Source organism: Vicugna pacos, chromosome 10 (genome assembly GCF_048564905.1).
Source record: "Vicugna pacos chromosome 10, VicPac4, whole genome shotgun sequence".
NCBI classification, from domain to species: Eukaryota; Metazoa; Chordata; class Mammalia; order Artiodactyla; family Camelidae; genus Vicugna; species Vicugna pacos.
Genome location: NC_132996.1, coordinates 60,790,926 through 60,811,118, shown reverse-complemented (window position 1 = coordinate 60,811,118; position 20,193 = coordinate 60,790,926). Strand labels below are relative to the sequence as shown.

Genomic DNA, 20,193 nt, shown 5'->3' with positions numbered 1-20,193 from the left:
CACTTCTCACCTGTACTTGTGCCGGTCACACAAGTTCTCCAGGCACTGGTAGAAGAGCGACGCCTCCACGCCTTCCAGCACGCTGGCCTCGCCCAGCGTGGGCCGCTGGCGGTGCTGCCCGCTGGATGACGTTGGTACAATCACCGTATTGGGGTTCTTGCCGGACAGCAGGTCCTGATAGATGGCAGCCACGCTCTCCAGGAATTCTGGGCACCGTGGGTAGAGGGGCACAGGTCAGGAACACTCAGCCCTTCGCACTCTCCCCCTGCTCTGGGTGTCAGCTCAGCTCCATGCCGGCCTCAGTCCTGGGAGCAGGGCTTGTGTGACCACCACACTCATGAGAAGGGACACTAGTCTGTGTTTCAGCTCAAATGTCCCCTCCTTTGGCAGTTGTTCCTTGACCACGTGAGACCCCGGCTTACATACTTTCATGCCTCTATACTTCTTTGTAGTGCTTATACAGAGAGGGGTTATCCTGTCTCCTGGTGGAAGGGAGAATCTTGCACAAAAGGCTGGCTCATGCCTGGTCAGCCTTCCTCCCAGCGCTCTGCCTGGCACAGAGAAAATACTATAGATATTTAAAAATATTTTTGAAGAGCGAATGTGTGCGCACGCCTGCTGGTAAGCCCCACCTTGTGAGGCCACCTGCCTCTCTGACTCAAGAAAGCATGCTGGACTACCAGTGTGGAAGAGCGAGCTTTCCAGCTGCTAATCTATTAAACATTGGAAATCATTTTCAAGTGTTAGTAGCTGAGCCACTGGAGGCCAGCAGGAACTGATGGCCCATCTCCCTGCCGACTGACACGCACTGCTGTGATGCTCAGGGCCCCGCCCATCCTGGGAGCACTGCGAGAAGACAGCCTGGGTTCACGGTGAGGGGAGAAGGGTCTTCCACACATGGTGGCTTCTTATCTAGGGCCCAAGAGCATCAAAGAAATGGGAAAGAGCTGCCTAGAGCTGCTAAGAGCAGGTGGCAAGACCCCAGGCTCCAGCCCTGCCTGGCCAGGCCCTTGGGCCGCCATCAAGAAAACAGAGTGTGGCGCCTGAGTGAGGCCAGTGCTGGCTGGGGCCACCAGTTGGCAGGAAGGCCATGTCCAGGCTCCAAGGACAGCCTTCTGTTTACTGGAAGAAACTGTTTGAAACAAGTTTGTTTATGGACATAGTCAGCAATTCCTAAACCCAACATTCCATTTGCTGTTGCTGTGTGTGAGCTGGTGTGTGCTGGCATTTTTTCATCTATTTTTATTCCACCTGATCCCAGCAAGGATTGAAGGGCACAGCTGGTGAGCACTGGGGGGCAGGGTGGGAGTGTGAGAGAGGACTGGCGTGTGCTGATTAAAAGCTGTGTGGGTGGCAAAATGTGTGCTCACACATATGAGTCAGGGCGGAGGGCGAGCCCTTCGATCACAGTAATACAGCAGAGCCGCTGAGAGCACTGGCTTTGCAGTGGGCCCTCTGCTCAAGTCTGGGCTCCACCACTAGAAACTCTGTGCCTTTGGCAGCTTCCCTCCGTAAGCCTCCCTCTTAAAGGACCTACCTCAGGGCTGTTGTAAGGATTACAGTGCTGAGTGCTATGCCTGGCATAGAGTAAGTTTCTGATAAATAGTGAATTTATTGGGTCCTGTTACAATAGTGTGTATAGTTGTTGTCATTGTCATTATCACTTAAGCTGATTTGTTGTGTACTGCAGACTGGAAGCTCTTATGGTTTCCTATGTCTTGAGAAGGCTCAGGGAGTCGGCCCTGCAGACTGAGTCTTGTGACCACCAGTGAGAACTAGACATCCCGCTAGTGACCCGTGGTGAAGGCCACCACCAGAGGGAGGAGGGGGCAGTGTGTGCCGGGCATGCAGACGGCAAGGGCAGCGGCGAGGAGTGGGAGCTGTGGTCCTGACGGGGGCCACAGGGGGCCCTGGAAGACTCACCTGAGTAGTAAAACTGAATCTGGAAGGCAAAAAGGAAATCTGAAAAAGACATCAAGCAGTCCATGGCATCGTCCATGAGCACAATCCTGAGAAGAAAAGAGAGAGAAAATATGACAGAACGTGTGTGTTGGGGGGGTGAGGTGGGGGGAGTGTTCAAGCAAGCTGTTCCTGGGGCTCCAGACTCCCTTGGAGCAGCAAGACACTAGCTCCCCAAAACAAGCTCCTCCCAGTGGCCTCACTTCTCCATCAGCTGGGCTCTCACCAAGCTGAACTGCCCACACTGTACCATGGGCAGGCTCCCACTTCAGTCTCTGTGGCACCAGCCAGTGGACAGAGCACAGGCAGTGGGGGAGGTGGTGGCAAGGAGAGGGTGCGACTGTAATGCAGCCAAGATTTCTTTTCATATCCTTAAGCAGTAAATCCTTTCATCCTGCAATGAGGACCATTTAGTTCAGAATAAATACAGCTGATCAGAAAAGGCAAAAAGAACAGCCAAGAGGTTTAAAGGGGTCTTGGCAAGTGGCACTGAGATTTAATAAGCTTCCAAGGGCCAGAAAAGCTATAGTACTTCCATCCTGGGACACAGATGGCAGAAAGCGGAGAGGGTACAGATTGGGGTCTGCCCTTGAGAGGGTCAAAGAACACACCCCAGCTTGTGGGGCTGTGGCAGCCAGGGCTCCTCCATGCTGTCCACTCTCCCAGGCTGACCACCTCCTGGTTTCTCCTCTCTCCAGCCCCTCCTCTGCGCACCCACCTCACCGGAAGAAAACCATGTGACCACTAAAGGGATCAGATGAAGGCCATGTTCATATACTGCTCAGGGCCTCACTGGAGAGAGGACAGGAAGAGAAGGAAATTAGCACTTGCTGGGCTCCATCCATGTGCCAGGCAGGGTGCCAAACTCATCAACTGACGGGGAGCTGGGCCCCCACTCTGTTTCTGGCTGGGCCCTGGCTTTCCTTTAAATTTGTGTTTTATTTGCTCTCTCGTGTATTTTTCTAACTCTGTCTTCACCTCCCTGGGTTAGAGACTGGCAACCCACTGTGGAATGGCTTTAGAGAGAGTATAACGTGAGTGGTGCCCCCGGAATTGTGCAAGGCAGCTGGCCTCCCTTCAGATGCCCCCGAAGAGAGAAATCGTTCCTACATCTCATCTTCAGTTGTAATCATGCTAACAACAGAAACGGGCACTATTTACTGAGTACGTACTTCACGGCAGGCACTGTGCCAGGTATTAAACCTATAATAATTACATTTATCGCACAACAGTCCTATGAGGCAGGTCTTGTGATTATTCCCATTTCACAGGTGAAGAGATTAAGCCTCAGAGAAGTCAGTCTGTAGGGGTCACACAGCTGCTGAAAGTGCTTGACTCCACGCGCCATGTAATTCCCATCAGGTCACACTGCCTCTTTTAAAAAAAGATGCAGAATACAAACACTAAAATTTTATTTCTTAGTTTCTTAGCTGCCTAACTTATCTTTTTTCTTCTCACCTGTATCTTAGGGCCTTAACTGTTTCTCATGTATCTCTTGGGGAAGAAAAAAGATGCCTCAACCATCAGAATTCAACATCAAAATTCCAGCTGGAAAAAAATTCAAGGCCAGAGTGGGAAGAAGCAATGCTGCCATTGGCCACAGGAGGGCGCCCTGGTCCCTCCATCAGAGGCCCCTCGGACCAGGTGTTGCGCACAGGCCAAGTCGTCACCCACTTCTCATAACCTGGGGAGAGCTCAGGCGGGCAAAAAGGAAGAGAGAGGGCACGAAGCCCAGATTCTGATATCTGGTGAGAGAGGTAGAGGGCAGGTAGAGGGGACTGGGATAACAGAGACACGCAAACCACAGAGAGAGAGCGAGCTCTCCCAGAGCCCCAGGAAGGAAGAGCCGCCAGCACCTCAGAGTCGTTCCTCCCCAGGCTCGACAGGGAAGGAAAAGGCCCCAGAGGACAGAAGGCAGCGACCTTTCCTTCCCAGGACAGCTGAGAACCCGGATGGCCTGAAGTTAATTACTAGGGAAGAGCACTGGGCCGAGAACATCCCCGAGCAGGAAACCACGATGGGGAACCAAAGCCTTTGAAGACGTGACTTGGCTCCTCTTGTTTATCATCAACCTGGGACCCAGTGCTCCTGTTTATGGCAGTTCCCTCCATTTACTATTTCTTTTTTTACCTATTTATTCATTTATTTTACATAAACGGTCCCCGACTTAGGATGGTTTGACTAAGGTTTTTTGACTTTATGATGGTGTGAAAGTCATATGAATTCAGTAGAAATCAGACTTTGAGTTTTGAATCTTGATCTTTCCTGGCCTGGTGACATGCAGCACATACTCCCTCATGATGTGGGCAGCAGCAGACACAGCTCCGTGTCAGCCATGTGATCACAAGAGTGAACACATACAGCAACTCTGGACCCAGACCACCACTCTCACTTTCAGTACAGTATCCAATCAGTTACATGAGATACTCAGCACTTTATCGTAAAATAGGCTTTGTGTTAGATGATTTTGCCCAAGTGTGGGCTGATGTAAGTGTTCCTAGCACATTTAAGGTAGGCTGGGCTAAGCCAGGATCTTTGATAAGTTAGGTGTATTAAGTGCATTTTTGACTTTTTACATTTTCAACTTAGCGTTGGTTTATCAGGACATAGCCCCATTGTACGTCGAGGAATCTCTGTATTGGAATATAATTCAAATACCATAAAATTCACCCTTTAAAAGTGTGCAGTATTTTTTAGTATATTCACAAAGTTGTGCAATCACCACCTCTAATTCCAGAAGTTGTCATTCTTGCTAATCAGCATGCTCCTAAGACCGGCCCTGCCACACCAGGGCTTCCAAGCCAGTTGCCCTAAGCATCTTGGTCTCAGCCACAGATAGGGCTGTCAGCTGCAAATAGGGCCCCGCCCTTCCAGCCTCAGAATCTCAGAATCCACAAAGTTCTCTGTTGGGGGCCATTCTTGACTATGAACATTCGCACCCACTTTTAAGATGGGCCTCTGGGGAAGAGTGAGCACACAGCCTTAAGAGGGCAGGAGACCCACCAGGGTAAGGGTGGCAGTCTGTGCAGGGACAGGGCAGCCTTGCGGGTGCTCTGGCTTTGACCCCTGCTCCTTGGTGGGCTGAGACGTATATTGGTCAGGAGGGACCAGCAGGCTAATTGGGAGAGGCAGACGGTGGCAGAGGCTTTTTTTCTGAGGGACGGGTGGCTGGGTCCTGGTAGCACGTGTGCAAAGGAATAGGAGGTTGTTTTGATTGCAAGCAGTGAGGCTGGCTGCCAGAAAAGCCAATGCGCTCTCAGCTGTCACTAACAGCAACACTCCTCCGTGCAGCCAGAAACCTGGGCATCTTCCTGATGCCCTGGAAGTTGCCTCCCTTGCCCACCCCACATCAGTCGATCAGTCATCAAGTCCTATCGATCCTATTCTGGACATTTCTCTTGAATCCATCTACTTTCCACTTCCACAGCCCCTATCCAACACCCACCTCCACCTCTCCTTCCTGGACAACTGGATGACCTCCTACCTGGTTTCCTGCAACACTCTTGCCTCCTTCTAATTGAGTATCCATACCGTGGCCAGAAATATCTTTTTAAAAATTCAAATCTGACCATTTTACAACTCTGTTTAAAACCCTCCCCAGGCTTTGCATTGGCCTTAGAGCAGAGTCTCCCATTCTTATCCTGGCTCATGGGCCTGATGATCTGCCTCTGCTCACCTCTCTAGACTCCAGAGGCCCCAGGCAACATCCCTTGCTGAGTTCTAGCCACACAGATCCTTCAGTTCTTCCTTCTTCCCGCCCTTCAAACAAGCCTGTCCTCTGTCGAAGTGCTGCCTGCCCTCCGTGCCCCTCCTCAGCCACCTGCCTGATGCCTGCTCACCCTTCACGTGCAGCCACAGAGTGCCTCTTTGAGGAGCCCTCCCTACCCTAGGTGAAGACAGGCCTCCCTGCTCTGGCTGCTCCAGTTCTCTGTGACCTCTTCACACTGTGTGTGTCTGTCTTTGCCCCAGGACTCGAAGATTCACCAAGTGGCACCTCTGTCTTTCTGTCTGTTGCCCAACTCAGGCGCCAGCATGGTGCAGAGCACACAGTAGGCACTCGGTAAAATTTGCTGAATGAAGGAAAGCATGAACAAAAGACTAAGAGAGGTCACAGCACCCTTCTCTTTTCCCCTGGCAAGGTGACATCTGGACACTACATTCAGCTCTGGAAAGTCCATTTAAGAGGAATGAACTAGAGTCATGAAGGAATCAAAGCAGCAGAGCCTGCAAACCAGGGTATCAGACAGATGAATTTAGATCCTTCAGCCTGGAAGACAAGGAGGTGAGGCCGAGGCCCAACTCATAAAGGGCTTCCACTGAGGGAGATGTCACAGGGACCTAGTTTGCCTCTAGAAGACTTTTTCAAGATGCTCAGCTCTGGGATTGTGGCTACTTTGTGAAGGAGTAAGCTGCTTGTTGCTGGAGATATTCAAGCAGAAGCCTGAAGGCTCGTACTTCCCGAAAGTATGAAAGCGTTTCCTTTAGGTCTGACAAAGTGTCACCCTAAGGGTGGACAGAACTCACCACTTTTCCTGTTAATGCTGGTTCTGGTGGGGGAGTCTGCTGGTCAGAGGACTGTGGCTGCCGCAAAGTCTAAAGACTTACAAAAGGTGCTTACTGAAACATCATGTCCTGCACGGTAGGACATCTCCAAACTAATGCTCTGACCCATAAAAGTTCTGGGCATCTGGCATTGGAATCCTGGAAAATCCTGGACTGTGGGAAAGGGCAGGCAGGAGGCTACGGGTCTGTCTCTGCCTGTGGTGACAAGGATGACTGCGTGCTGTAGGCCCTACACTCCACTGACAGCTCCTTCACCCTGAACTCACACTTGTCACCATCCCCTAGAGGGCTCCAGAGAAGTTTCTTGAAGGCGAGGTCATCCACATGTGCTGTTTTCAGTTGATGGCAGTTGGCGCTACACCCCTTCCCGCCAGAGGCCCTCTGCTAACGTGCCAGCTGCTTCTGACACCTGGAGGAGACGGGCCGCCCCTGCTTTGAAGAGGAGCCAACAGGGAGCTGCTGCCAAGAGTCTGTACAGATCCATTGGATCATAGAGGGGTCCTTGCAGGCCAGGCCTCAGGACTAGAGCGGGAGACTCTGGGGAGAAGGAAAGGCACTCGAGTTCAGGCTGGCTCTGAGCAGAACCATGTGAAGGGTGGAGCCCACGGCAGGCGACTGGAATGAAGACAGAACGCTTGGCAGGGTCTGAGCGAATCCTGAGGGGGCTGGCCCTTCTCCCTCCCCTGCTGACTTCCAACAGCTGGGATGGGCTGCGAGTTAAGTGGGTGCCAAGGAAGCAACAGCTTTCAGCCTGAACCTACTGACTTGCCAACTTCCTGTTGACCCTTAAGGGTCAGTATCCCTGGTCTAGTGGCACGAGCTGTACCCATTTTTGTTTTTTTTCCATTTCTGGGTAAGCAACCCTGGGATCAAATCCCAGCTCCAGAACTCACTGGCCAAGTGACCTTGTCTTGGGCAAGTTATGTTTCCTCTCTGAGCTTCAGTTTCCTCATCTGTAAAGAAGTGACAGTAATAGTTCCTACCTCACAGGATTCTTGTGAAGATTCAGTATGGTCATTTACTGTGCCAGTATGTAATAATCACTCAAAAGAAGTGTCAGCTGCTATCAATAAGTGTATTCTAGCTGGTTGAAGGTGATGGAAGAGCTCAGAATAGCAGATAAAAATATAGCTCAAAGGAAGTGAGTGCTGCCAGCACCCCGGCGGGCCAGGCTCTCAGGCGGAAGCCAGCTATCTTGTGTCAGGTCTGCTGTCAGGGGAGCCCGGCCCTCAGTCAGGGCCAAGCCGCCCTCCATGACTACACCTCTTTGGGGCGGTCCCATGAGCTGTGACTTTCATGGGTGCAGCTGAAGTGTGTCCCCAAGTCTGTTTGGGCTCCCAGGGCACCTCTGTGGACTCGGTCTTAATGTCAGAGCCGTAAGTGAGGATGAAACTACCCTCTGGCCTCTCTCTTCAGCAGGGAGGAAGGAAAGAGGCTGTGGTCAAGATTTCCTGCTGCACTTCCTTAGGGCTGCCCCTCTTCTGGACTGTGTTGGGGGCACCTGTGTGCTGCACAAGCTGCTCCAAGTCCAGGCCCTCAGAGCAGCGTGGCGTGTCTGGGCCATGGCTCTCCCTGGGCGCCAGCACACGCCTCCAGGGTGCCCCAGACCCCACCTGCCCTGCAGTGCCTAAGGGGCTGGATCCAGAGAGAGTGGTTAAAAACCACCACCACCAGTTAGTGTTCATTAAGGGTCTTCTCGGTCTGCACGACACATCTGTCATTGCATTTTCTCCTCATATTAATCCGATGAGGTAAGATCAATGGATATCTTTACTGAGAACACAGAGGTTCAGAAACGTGACCAGGGTTTCAAGCTAGAAGCAAAAGAGCTATAATTCAAACACAGGTCTCTCTGACTCGAATCACGGCTCCTATGACCTACAGCTGCTCCTGGTAAGAAGTGGGCTCTGCGCTCTCTGGTGGCAGCCACACCTTCCTGCTGGGGGCGCTGTCCCTTCTCTCACTCTTGGTGTTTGTAGAGCAACGGCCCCCCGGGAGGGTTGGAAGCTTCTTCCCTGCAGCCTCAGCTCAGCCATTTAAGCCCCCTTATCCTGGTCTCTCCCAAGAAGACTCACAGCAAGGGTGCACTGACCGTGCTCTTCGGACAAAAACCTGAATCCAAATCCATGGCCTGTGAGGCCCTCCTTTCCTCTCCCAGCCCCCAGACTCCTCAAACTCCAGGCCCGCTGGCTCCTCCCAGTCCCCCCGAGGTCCTTGCTGGTCAAAGTAGGGCTTCTTTCCCTGGACTGCCTTTCCTCTCACTGCTCCCTCCCTAAATCCTGTCCACTCTTTTCATTTTAAATATTTAAAGCTTCAGAAAATTACACAGAATAACATGACGAACACCTGTGTACCCACTAGCTAACCATCAAACCTTCTTCACATTTGGCCACCCTTGCTTCAGTTTTTATGAGGTTTATGAAACATTACACATACTGTTCAAACCACCTGGACAGCCCTCCCTCGTCCCAGTCCTCTCCCTTCTCCCAGAGACCACTGGAACTTGAGGGCTTGGTGTTCACTTACTGAAACTTGGGTTTAGCATCCCTCTGCATTTTTTCATATGATTTTAACTCACGCAAATGTCTCTACTCTTAAAACATTACGTAACTTTGCTTGACTTGTTTTCAAACCTGCACATCATTCTGTAACTTGACATTTTGAGATTTATCAGTGTTGATGAGTATCTGTCTCCCTGTATTCATTTTAGCTGCTGTACAGAATTCCACAGTGAAGACAACACACTGTCCTTTCTCCCGCACAGAGACAGGCAGAGTGTTTCATTGGTAGCGATTGCAAACAATGCTGCAGGCGCACCTCTTGAACTTTTTAAGATTTGCCCCAATTGCTTCAAAGTGATTCTACCAATTTACTCACTAGCAGTTTATGAGAGTCCCTACTGTTCCACGTCCTCACCAATACTCGCACTATCTCACTTTAGAAGTTTTGCCAATTTCTCTTCCGGTCCCGGGCGATTCGGGATCTCCCGGCTCTGGTGCAGGCATGGCCAAGTCAAAGAGCCACACCACACACAACCAGTCCTGAAAATGGCACAGAAACGGCATCAAAAAACCCCGATCACAATGATACGAATCTCTTCAGGGGGTGGACCCCAAGTTCCTGAGGAACATGCGCTCTGCCAAGAAGCACAGCAAGGAGGGCCTGAAGAAGACGCAGGCCAACAGCGCCAAGGCCACGAGCGCACGTGCTGAGGCTGTCAAGGCTCTCGGAAAGCCCAAGGAGGCCAAGCCCAAGATCCCACAGGGCGACAGCCGCAGGCTCAGTCGACTTGCCTGCACTGCTCACCCCAAGCTCGGGAAACGTGCTTGTGCCGGCATCTCAAGGGGCTCAGGTTCTGTCGGCCAAAGGCCAAGGATAAGGCTCAGATCAAGGCCGCAGCTGAAGCTCTGGCTCCAGCTCCGGCTCAGGCTCAGTCTCCCAAAGGCGCCTAGGCCCCCACAAAGGCTCCAGGGTAGAGGCTTTCATCTACTGATGTGAGGATATAAGGACTAGTGTGACCCCTGGGCTCATGTCTACCTGTGCTGTTTGTACAAATAAACCTGAGGCCGGATCTGTCAAAAAAAAAAAAAGTTTTGCCAATTTGATGGGTATAAAGTGGTATCTCAATTTAATTGGCATTTCCCTGATTATTAGTGAGTCTGGCCATGAAAATATCCCTCAATGTTTATCAGTTGTTAGAGTTTTCTATGTATTATCTGTTTGTATCTTTGGGCTATTTTTCTTCCGCTTTTCTTTCTTTTGGTTTGTTTAACTTTTTATTACGGAAAATTCCAAACATTTACAACTGTAGATAAAGAGTACAAAGAATTCCATGTACCCATCATCCAGCTTCAACAATTATTAACTCTCTTTTAAAATTGAAGTATAGTCAGTTTACAATGTTGTGTCAATTTCTGGTGTGCAGCATAATGTTTCAGTCATACATACATTCCTTTTCATATTCTTTTATCATTATAGGTTATTACAAGATATTGAATATCGTTCCCTGTGATATACAGTAGAATCTTATTGTTTATCTATTTTATATATGATAATTAGTATCTGTAAATCTTGAACTCCCAATTTATCCCTTCCCACCTCCTTCCCCCCCGGTAACCATAAGTTTGTTTTCTGTGTCTGTGAGTCTTTTTCTGTTTTCTAAGTAAGTTCATTTGTGTCTTTTTTTCTTTAATTCCACTTATAAGTGATCTCATATGGTATTTTTCTTTCTCTTTCTGGCTTACTTCACTTAGAATGACAATCTACATGTTCATCCATGTTGCTGCAAATGGCATTAGTTTATTCTTTTTTATGGATGAGTAGTAGTCCATTGTATAAATACATCACAACTTCTTTATCGAGTCATCTGTTGATGAACATTTAGGTTGTTTCCATGTCTTGGTTACTATAAATAGTGCTGCTATGAACATTGGAGTGCATTTATCTTTTCGAATTAAGTTTCCTCCATAGGCCCAGGAGTGGGATTGCTGGATCATATGGTAAGTCTATTTTTAGTTTTTTAAGGAATCTCCGTACTGTTTTCCATAATGGCTGCACTAAACTACATTTGCACCAAGAGTATAGGAGGGTTGCCTTTTCTCCACACCCTCTCCAGCATTTATCGTTTGTGGACTTTTGAATGATGGGTATTCTGACTGGTGTGAGGTGATACCTCATTGTACTTTTGATTTACATTTCTCTGATAATTAGTGATATTGAGCATTTTTTTCATGTGCCATTGACCATTTGTATGTCTTAATTGGAGAATTGCTTGTTTAGGTCTTCTGCCCATTTTGGATTGAGTTGTTTGGTTTTTTTGTATTTAAGCTGTATGAGCTGTTTATATATTCTGGAAATTAAGCTCTTGTCAGTTGCATCATTTGCCAAGTATTTTCTCGCATTCCATAGATTGTCTTTTTGTTTTGTTTATGGTTTCCTTTGTGCAAAGCTTATAAGTTTAATTAGGTCCCATTTGTTTATTTTTGCTTTTATTTTATTTTTTGTTGTTATCAAGAAACATGTATTTAAATTCTTGTTTTGCTTTTATTTCTATTGCCTGGGTAGACTGCCCTAGGAGAACATTGCTAAGATTTATGTCAGAAACTGTTTTGCCTACACAGCAAAGGAAACCATAAGTAAAACAAAAAGCCAACCTATGGAATGGGAGAAAATTTTTGCAAATGAAACCAACAAAGGCTTGCTCTCCAGAATATATAAGCAGTTCATACGATTTAATAAGAAACAACCAAATAACCCAATCCAAAGATGGGCAAAAGACCTAAACAAGCAATTCTCCAAGGAAGACATATAAATGATCAACAGGCACATGAAAGAATGCTCAATATCACTAATTATCAGAGAAATGCAAATCAAAACTACAATGAGGTATCATCTCACACCAGTCAGAATGGCTATCACTCAAAAATCCACAAATGACAAATGCTGGAGAGGCTGTGGAGAAAGGGGAACCCTCCTACACTGCTGGTGGGAATGCAGTTTGGTGCAGCCACTATGGAAAACAGTATGGAGATTCCTCAAAAGACTAGGAATAGACTTACCATATGACCCAGGAATCCCGCTCCTGGGCTTATATCCAGAAGGAACCCTACTTCAGGATGACACCTGCACCCCAATGTTCACAGCAGCACTATTTACAATAGCCAAAACATGGAAACAGCCTAAATGTCCATCAACAGGTGACTGGATAAAGAAGAGGTGGTATATTTATACAATGGAATACTATTCAGCCATAAAAACTGATAACATAACGCCATTTGCAGCAACATGGATGCTCCTGGAGAATGTCATTCTAAGTGAAGTAAGCCAGAAAGAGAAAGAAAAATACCATATGAGATTGCTTATATGTGGAATCTAAAAAACAAAAACAAACAAAAAAAAGCATAAATACAAAACAGAAATAGACTCATAGACATAGAATACAAACTTGTGGTTGCCAAGGGGCAGAGGTTGGGAAGGGATAGATGGGATTTCAAAATTATAGAATAGATAAACAAGATTATACTGTATAGCACAAGGAAATAAACACAAGATCTTATGGTAGCTCACAGAGAAAAAAATGTGACAATGAATACATATATGTTCATGTATAACTAAAAAATTGTGCTCTACACAGGAATTTGACACAACATTGTAAAATGATTATAAATCAATAAAAAATGTTAAAAAAAAGAAAGAAACTGTTTAGCCTATATTTTCTTCTAGGAGGTTTTATAGTTGTTGTCTTATGTTGAAGCTTTCGAGCAATTTTGAGTTTTTTTTGTGTACGATATGAGGGTGTGTTCTAACTTAAATGATTTGTATGCAGCTGTCCAGCTTTCCCAACACCATTTGCTGAAGAGATTGTCTTTTCTCCATTGTATATTCTTGCCTCCTTTGTAGAAAATTAATTGACTGTAAGTCTGTGGGTTTATTTCTGGACTCTATTCTGTTCCATTGACCCATATGTCTGTTTTTGGGCCAATACTGTGATGTTTTGATTACTATAGCTTTGTAGTATTGTCTGAAGTCTGGGAGGGTTGTTCCTCCAGCTTCGTTCTTTTTCTTCAGTATTGCTTTGGCAATTCTGGGTCTTTTGTGATTCCATATAAATTTTAGGATGATTTGTTCTAGTTCTGTGAAAGATGTCCTGGGTAATTTGTTAGGGATCACATTAAATCTGTAGATTGTTTTGGGTAGTATGGACACTTTAACAATATTAATTCTTCCAATCCAAGAGCATACGATATCTTTCCGTTTCTTTAAATCATCTTTAATTTCCTTAATCAATGTTTTATAGTTCTCTGCATATAAGTCACTTCCTTGGTCAGATGTATTCCTAAGCATTTTTTTTTTGGATGTGATTTTAAAAGGGATTGTTTCTTTATTTTCCTTTTCTGATATTTCATTGTTAGTGCAAAGAAAAGCAACTGATTTCTGTATGTTAATCTTGTATCCTGCTATCTTGCCAAATTCTTTTATCAGCACTAGTAGTTTTTGTGTGGAGCCTTTACGGTTTTCCATATATAGTATCATGGCATCCACATATAGTGACAATTTTACCTCTTCTCTTCCAATTTGGATCCCTTTTGTTTCTTTTTGTTGTCTGATTTCTATGGCTAGGACTTTCAATACTAGAAGTGAGAGTGAGAATGAATAGAAATGGTGAGAGTGGGCATCCTTGTCTTGTACCAGATTTTAGCAGGAAGGCTTTCAACTTTTCACCATTGGGTATTATGTTGGCTGTAGGTTTGTCATAATTAGCTTTTATTATGTTGAGATATGTTCCCTCTATACCCACTTTGGTAAGAATTTTTATCATAAATGGGTGTTGAATTTTATCAAAATTTTTTCTGCATCTATTGAGATGATCATGTGATTTTTGTCCTTTCTTTTGTTGAGGTGGTGTATTATGTGATTGATTTGCATAGGTTGAACCATCCTTGTGTCCCTAGGATGAATACAAGTTGATCTTAGTGTATGATCCTTTTTATGTGTTGTTGGATTCTGTTTACTAACATTTTTTTGAGGATTTTTGCATCTATGTTCAACAACAATATTGCCTCTGATTTTTCTTTTTTGGTAGTGTCTTTTGCTGGGTTTTGGTATCAGGGTGATGATGGCTTCATAGAATGAGTTTGGGAGTGTTTCCTCCTCTTCAGTCTTTTGGAAGAGTTTGAGAAGGATTGGTATGCGTTCTTTGCATGTTTGGTAGAATTCCCCAGTGAAGCCATCTGGTCCTGGACTTTTGTTTGCAGGGAAGTTTTTTATTGCTAATTCTATTTCACTTCTAGTCACTGATCTGTTCAAATGATCTAATTCTTCTTGGTTCAGTTTTGGTGGAACTGGTCCATTTCTTCTAGGTTGTCCAATTTGTTGCCACATAGTTGTTCATAGCAGTCTCTTATGGTTTTTTGTATTTTTTGTGGTGTTGCTTGTAATTTCTCAATTTTCATTTCTTATTTTGTTTATTTGTGTCCTCTCTCTTTTCTTCTTGGTGAGCCTGGCCAAAGGTTTGTCAATTTTGTTTACTTTTTCAAAAAACCAGGTCTTAGTGTGATTGATTTTTTCTATTTTTTTAAATCTCTGTTTTATTTATTTCCTCTCTGATCTTTACTATTTCTTTCCTTCTTCTGACATTAGATTTTGTTTGTTCTTCTTTTTTTAATTCTTTTAGATGGTAGGTTAATTTATTGGAGTTTTTCTTCTTCTCTGAGGAAGGCCTATATCGCTATGAACTTCCCTGTTAGGGCTGCTTTTGCTGCATCCCATAGATTTTGTATGGTTGTGTTTTCATTGTCATTTGTCTCTAGGTATTTTTAAATTTCCTCTTTGATTTCATCATCAACTCATTGGTTTTTTTTTTTTTCAGTAGTATCATGTTGTTTAGTCTCCATGCAGTCATTTTTTTCTCATTTGTCTTTCTGTGGTTGATTTCTAGTTTCATGCCATTGTGGTCAGAAAAGATGCTTGAAATAAATTTCTATCTTCTTAAATTTGTTGAGGCTTTTTTGGGTCTGAGTATGTGGTCTATCCTAGAGGACTTTCCATGCGTTCTTGAAAAGAATGTATATTCTGTTTTTTGGGGGATGTTGTGTCCTAAAAAGATCAACTAGGTCCAACTGTTCTATTGTGTCATTTAGTATCTCCTTTGCCTTATTGATTTTCTGTCTGGAAGATCTGTCCAATAATGTGGGTGTTAAAAGTCTCCTACTATTATTGTGTGGACTATTTTTCTACTGAGGTTTTTTCATCTTTTTCTTATTGATTTGTAGTAGTTCTTCATAAACAAGTCTTGAGACTAAAAACTTCTGCAGACTAATCTGTTGTTAGTGACATGTAACAAATATATTCTTCTAGTCTCTGGCTTGTCTTTCAATTTTGTTTATGGTATCTTTTTTGAAAGGGAAATTTTCATCTAATTTTCTGCTAGTCCAGTGGTTTAGGGTTCTGGACTAGCACTCACTGTGGCCAGGGTTCAACTTGCCATCAGGGAATTCATGCTTCATAGCAGATGTTTCTCCTGTCTCTAGAATGTCAGCTCTGTGAGGACAGGGACTTTGTTTTGTTCACTGCTCTATCCTTGGCACCTGGAAGAGGGCCTGGCACCAAGCAGGCCCTCTCTCCATGAACACTGACTGAATGACTGAGTACATGAAGGTAATTCTGTTTGTGGTTAGTTGATTAACCTCATCCATTGGGCTTGGACTTTCAGAATTTTTATCGTTTTTAAGAATCCTAAGGATTTTAAGAATTCTTCACCTGGTGGCCATAAAAATATTTTCTTCTATTATCTTTTAAGAGTATTATAGTTTTGCATTTTACACTTAGGTCTGTAATCTATGTGAAATTGACTTCTAAATATGGTCTGACGTAGGGATCTAACTTTATTTTATCCTATGTGGATAAGCAATTGCCCCATGACTACTTATTGAATCATCTTTTCCACTACTGCTCTGCAATGCTACCTTTTTATACATCACATTTTTAAAAAATGCATGGGTTTGTTCTGGCTTGTCTAGTATAATCTATTTGTCAATTCTTACTCTAGAACCACACTATCCTAATTATAATAGCCTTATAATAAGCCTTGGTAGTTAACAGGGCAAGTTCATCTCTTACTCATACTTCAGGTCCCAAATTCAACATCTCTGCCTTATGGAAAAGCTTTTCATGATTCCCCAGGTCAGGCTGGGTATCCTGTTCATATGTTCCTATAGCACTCAGCTCTTCATTTATATAATGCCTGCTGCTCTATCAGTTTGTAAGTTCTTTGAGGGCTGGAACAACATCTATTTTGCTCACTGTCATAGCCCCTCCACCAGCACAATGACTGGCAAGTAACAGGCGCTCAATAAATATTTGGTAAATGAAAGAGTGGGGGAGGGAAAGGATAGTCTGTTTGGGTGAAAGGCCTTTTGAGGCAACAGAGATTCTGTCAGATGGCAGGTCAGATCTGGGGAGGAGGTCTATGCAGAACAAGACTGCAGGGGAGAGACATAAAGAAAGAAAGGCACCAAGAAAGCATAAACCTGTGTCTTCAGGGCTTGGCATGAGGTCTGGCCAATAGTAGATGCTCAGTAAACACTGGAAAAATGAATACAAGAATGAAGCATCACTCCCCATTTACTATTTACAATATTTAAAAATAGGTAATATTTTTTGAGGGCTTTGTGACAGGTATTTTACATGCATTATCTCATTAAATCCTAAAAACAACTCTATGAGACAGGTTCCACTATTATTTCCATTTTGAAGATGGAGGAATTGAGGCTCAGAGAAGCTGCTCAAGGTCACAAGCCAGTGAGCAGAGGAAGTGGGATTTGAATCCAGGGTTGTCTGTCCCCAGCACCTGAGTCCTACACCGTTAGGCCATCGCACCTTTGTGACACAGGGCCCAGCTGTAAAATGACTCTCTTAAATGGGGGTGAGTTGTTATGTTTAAAACTGGATTCCTTAGTTGTTCATGTGCTTTCAAAGCACTGAACGTATTCAGCATATAACCATGATAAAAGAGCTTTTCCTATTAAACACGTATTACTCACTAGGGAATCTGGCTTTCAGTGAGGGAGAAGTGAGTTAAATAGTGTTTGACAAGACAGAGAGAAGGGAATGCAATTCCTTTTAATACAAGCAATTCTAAAATGCCAGGATGAGACTGGGATGCAATGCTCTAAATCAGTGTTTCTCAGAGTGGGTCGCAGACCACGAGCATCACTTGAGAACTCGGAAGAAGCATGAATTATTGAGCCCTCCCTCAGACCCACTGAACTCTGAGGATGGGGCTGGGCCATCTGTGGTTTAATAAGCCCTGCAGGTGATTCTGATGCACACTCCAGTTGGAGAACCACTGCTTTAAATCTTCACCCTTGGCGCGCAGCTTCCCAACCCTATGTCATTTGGGCCTTGAATGGATTACAGGTGTGATGGTCCCCCTGGCCTAGCTGGGAGGAGGCCGGAGCCTGCAGCCTAATCACAGGCAGTCCTGTCTTTATCCTGCTTTTTGTTACATTTTGTTTTCTGAGTGTTGTGAAGTGAAAAAAGGCCAGAAAGCACTGCCTTAGGGAACCTAGGAACTTCTCATTTATTTTATAAAGGTCTGGTAATAATAATAATGCCAACATTTTTTAACAGCAAGAAACTTATTATTTACTAAATGTCTATAATGTGCTAACCAATTTACATATATTTTTTGTTAAAATCTTACAACCACCCTATGAGTTAGTTATTGTTATTAGCCCCATTTTACAGATATGGGAACAGGGCTTAGAGGAGTTCACAGGGAAACTCAAGGCCATCCAGTTAATGGAGCACAGGTGGTGGGTACACCCAGGTCTTTCTAACCCTATGATGCCTGTGCTTTTAGGTCAGGGTTAATACCACGGTTTCTAACACTGAAAGTTTGCTCTGTGCCAGGCATTATTTTAAGCACATTGCATGCTTCTTCCATTATTACAACTACGATTATTTCCACTTTTCAGATAAGGAAACGGAGGCTCAAAGAAATTAAATAACTTTCCCAAGGGCACCAGATGGTAAATTGTGGAACAAGGATTTGAACTCAGGAAGTTCAACTAGAGCAGAATGTTCCTCACCATCAGGAAAGCCCCCAGTCCATGGAGGATGGAGACAGAGATGCTGTGGTGATCTTTCAGGGATAACATGACAAAATGACTCCCACTGCCGCAGGAGTGTGTGAGGGGAGAGGATCTCCAGCTGGCGCTGTCAGGGAGCCTGTTTGCTCTTTCCTTTCCTGTGTTTCCAGCTCACACCTGCCGCCCCAGGCCTGGCCACCGTGCTTGCAGCACATAAGTCAGGCACGTGTGGAGCGCCTCTGCCCCGAATGGGCTCTGGCGTACAGCTGCCTGTGGATTACATTCTTCTGCACACACATCATCAGAGACTGGAGCCTCCTTCTGCGGCCAGTCCCCAGACCTCAGGGCCATGAGTAGAGGGAGCCCAGCAACGTGAGAGGAGAGGGCAGTAACTTTTCTAGCCACAGGAGCTGCCTTGGAGACCTACCCACCCCCATCTGCAGTTCTGGTTGGAAGCCTGGGCTTGTGTATGAGGAAGCTGGGATCCTGACCTTCAGGACAAGATGGCAATAGCTTGAACAATCAGAGGGTACTTTCTGGGATGGATACCATTCTTCCGCACATACACCAGCTGGACAGGAGTGGGGAAGAATGGCCCTGGGGAGGTGGGGTCGACACAGGAGCCTGAGCCCTGAATTCATCTTGAATTTTGTAGCTGGTATCCTGAGGATGCCCCTGGCCCTTCTTTTGTATATCTTGGCATTCCATAACTTCCTCACATTCCCTGCTATTGGACTGGTTACCATGCTCCCTCCTCCTTAAATTGAAAAGTCTGAAGTTCCTATCGAACAGTAGGCCTGTTGGTGAAGAGGACGTAAGCTTCTGGCCCCAGCTAGGGGGACATCACTCCAGAAGCCACTTGGTATCAATAAATTAAGGATTTGTGGGTTTTAGAGGATTCTATTCCTCCTCCTCTAATCCTGCAGTGCTTACGTACATTGGACTCTTTGAAAGGGTCTGAGAGGTGGGTGGGACAAGTGCAAAAACGGAGATGCTGGGGTTAAAATCATCCTGAGGGCTCACCCTACCTTTCAGGAACGGGAAAGGAGGACGGTGGCTGTTGGGGAGTGAGGGACACCACAGGCATATGTCACGAAGTGGGGGAAGGCTGTGATTGGTACCCGAGGAATCCTCTTCTAAATCAAACGTCAAGCTCCCTTGAGGAGCTGGAACCATCTCTTATTCATCACTGTGTCTCCAGTGTGAGGAATAGATCCTGGCACCAAACTGGTACTCAAGAAATATTTGATGAAATGAAATTCTGACACCTGCTACAACATGGCTGAACCTTGAAAACATTATGCTAAGTAACAGAAATCTGTCACAAAGGACCATATATTATGTGATTCCACTTAATTTAAACGTCTAGAATAGGCAAGTTTATAGAGACAGAAAGCAGTTCCTAGGGCTGGGGAGGATGGGGGTGGATTGAGGAGTAATGGCTAAGGGGTGCAGGATTTCTTTTTGGGGCTAATTAAAAAGTTCTAAAATTGATTGTGGTGATGGATGTGAATATACAGTGGACCCTTGAACAACCTGGATTTCAACTCTGCAGGTCCACCTGTATGTGGACTTCTTCAATATTAAATACTATAGTACTACACGGTCTGCCGTTGGTTGAACCCACAGATGTAAACGCCACGAATGCGAAACCTGCCGACTCGGAACCCTGCAGAGGAGGCACCATGTATATGAGGAACACTGCAGAGGAGGAACCGCGTATACGAGGAACCGTGTATACGAGGAGCCCTGTATACAGAGGAACTGTGTGTTCGAGGAACCGTGTAAATGGAGAGCCGACTAGAAATTATACTCTGCTTTCGACTGCACAGAGGGCGGGTGCCCCAACCTCCTCCTAGTTCAAGGGTCAACTATACTGTGGTGAATATACATGCTTAATTGATTTAGGGAAGCTGGGCATTTAAAAAGATTATTATTGCCTTTACTTTTTTAGAGCAGTTTTAGGTTCATAGTGAAATTGAGGGGAAGGTGCAGGGATTTCCCAGGTACCCCTAGTCCCCCCACAGGCACACTCTCCCCGTTTATCAGCATCCCCACCAGGTGGCACATTTGTAACCAC

General features: G+C 45.4%; 1 protein-coding gene across 4 annotated transcripts in view; it reads right to left on the bottom strand.

Moving 5' to 3' along the window:
- CSTPP1 (centriolar satellite-associated tubulin polyglutamylase complex regulator 1) overlaps nucleotides 1–20,193 on the bottom strand; it is a 170,260-nt gene that overhangs the window by 9,710 nt on the left and 140,357 nt on the right. For all 4 annotated transcript variants that reach the window (XM_072969891.1, XM_072969890.1, XM_006212283.4 and 1 more), the window contains 2 exons: nucleotides 1,924–2,009; nucleotides 11–206 (listed from right to left, as the gene is read on the bottom strand). In XM_072969891.1, coding sequence (XP_072825992.1) covers nucleotides 11–206; nucleotides 1,924–2,009 — 282 coding nt within the window. The remainder of the gene's footprint in view (nucleotides 1–10; nucleotides 207–1,923; nucleotides 2,010–20,193) is intronic.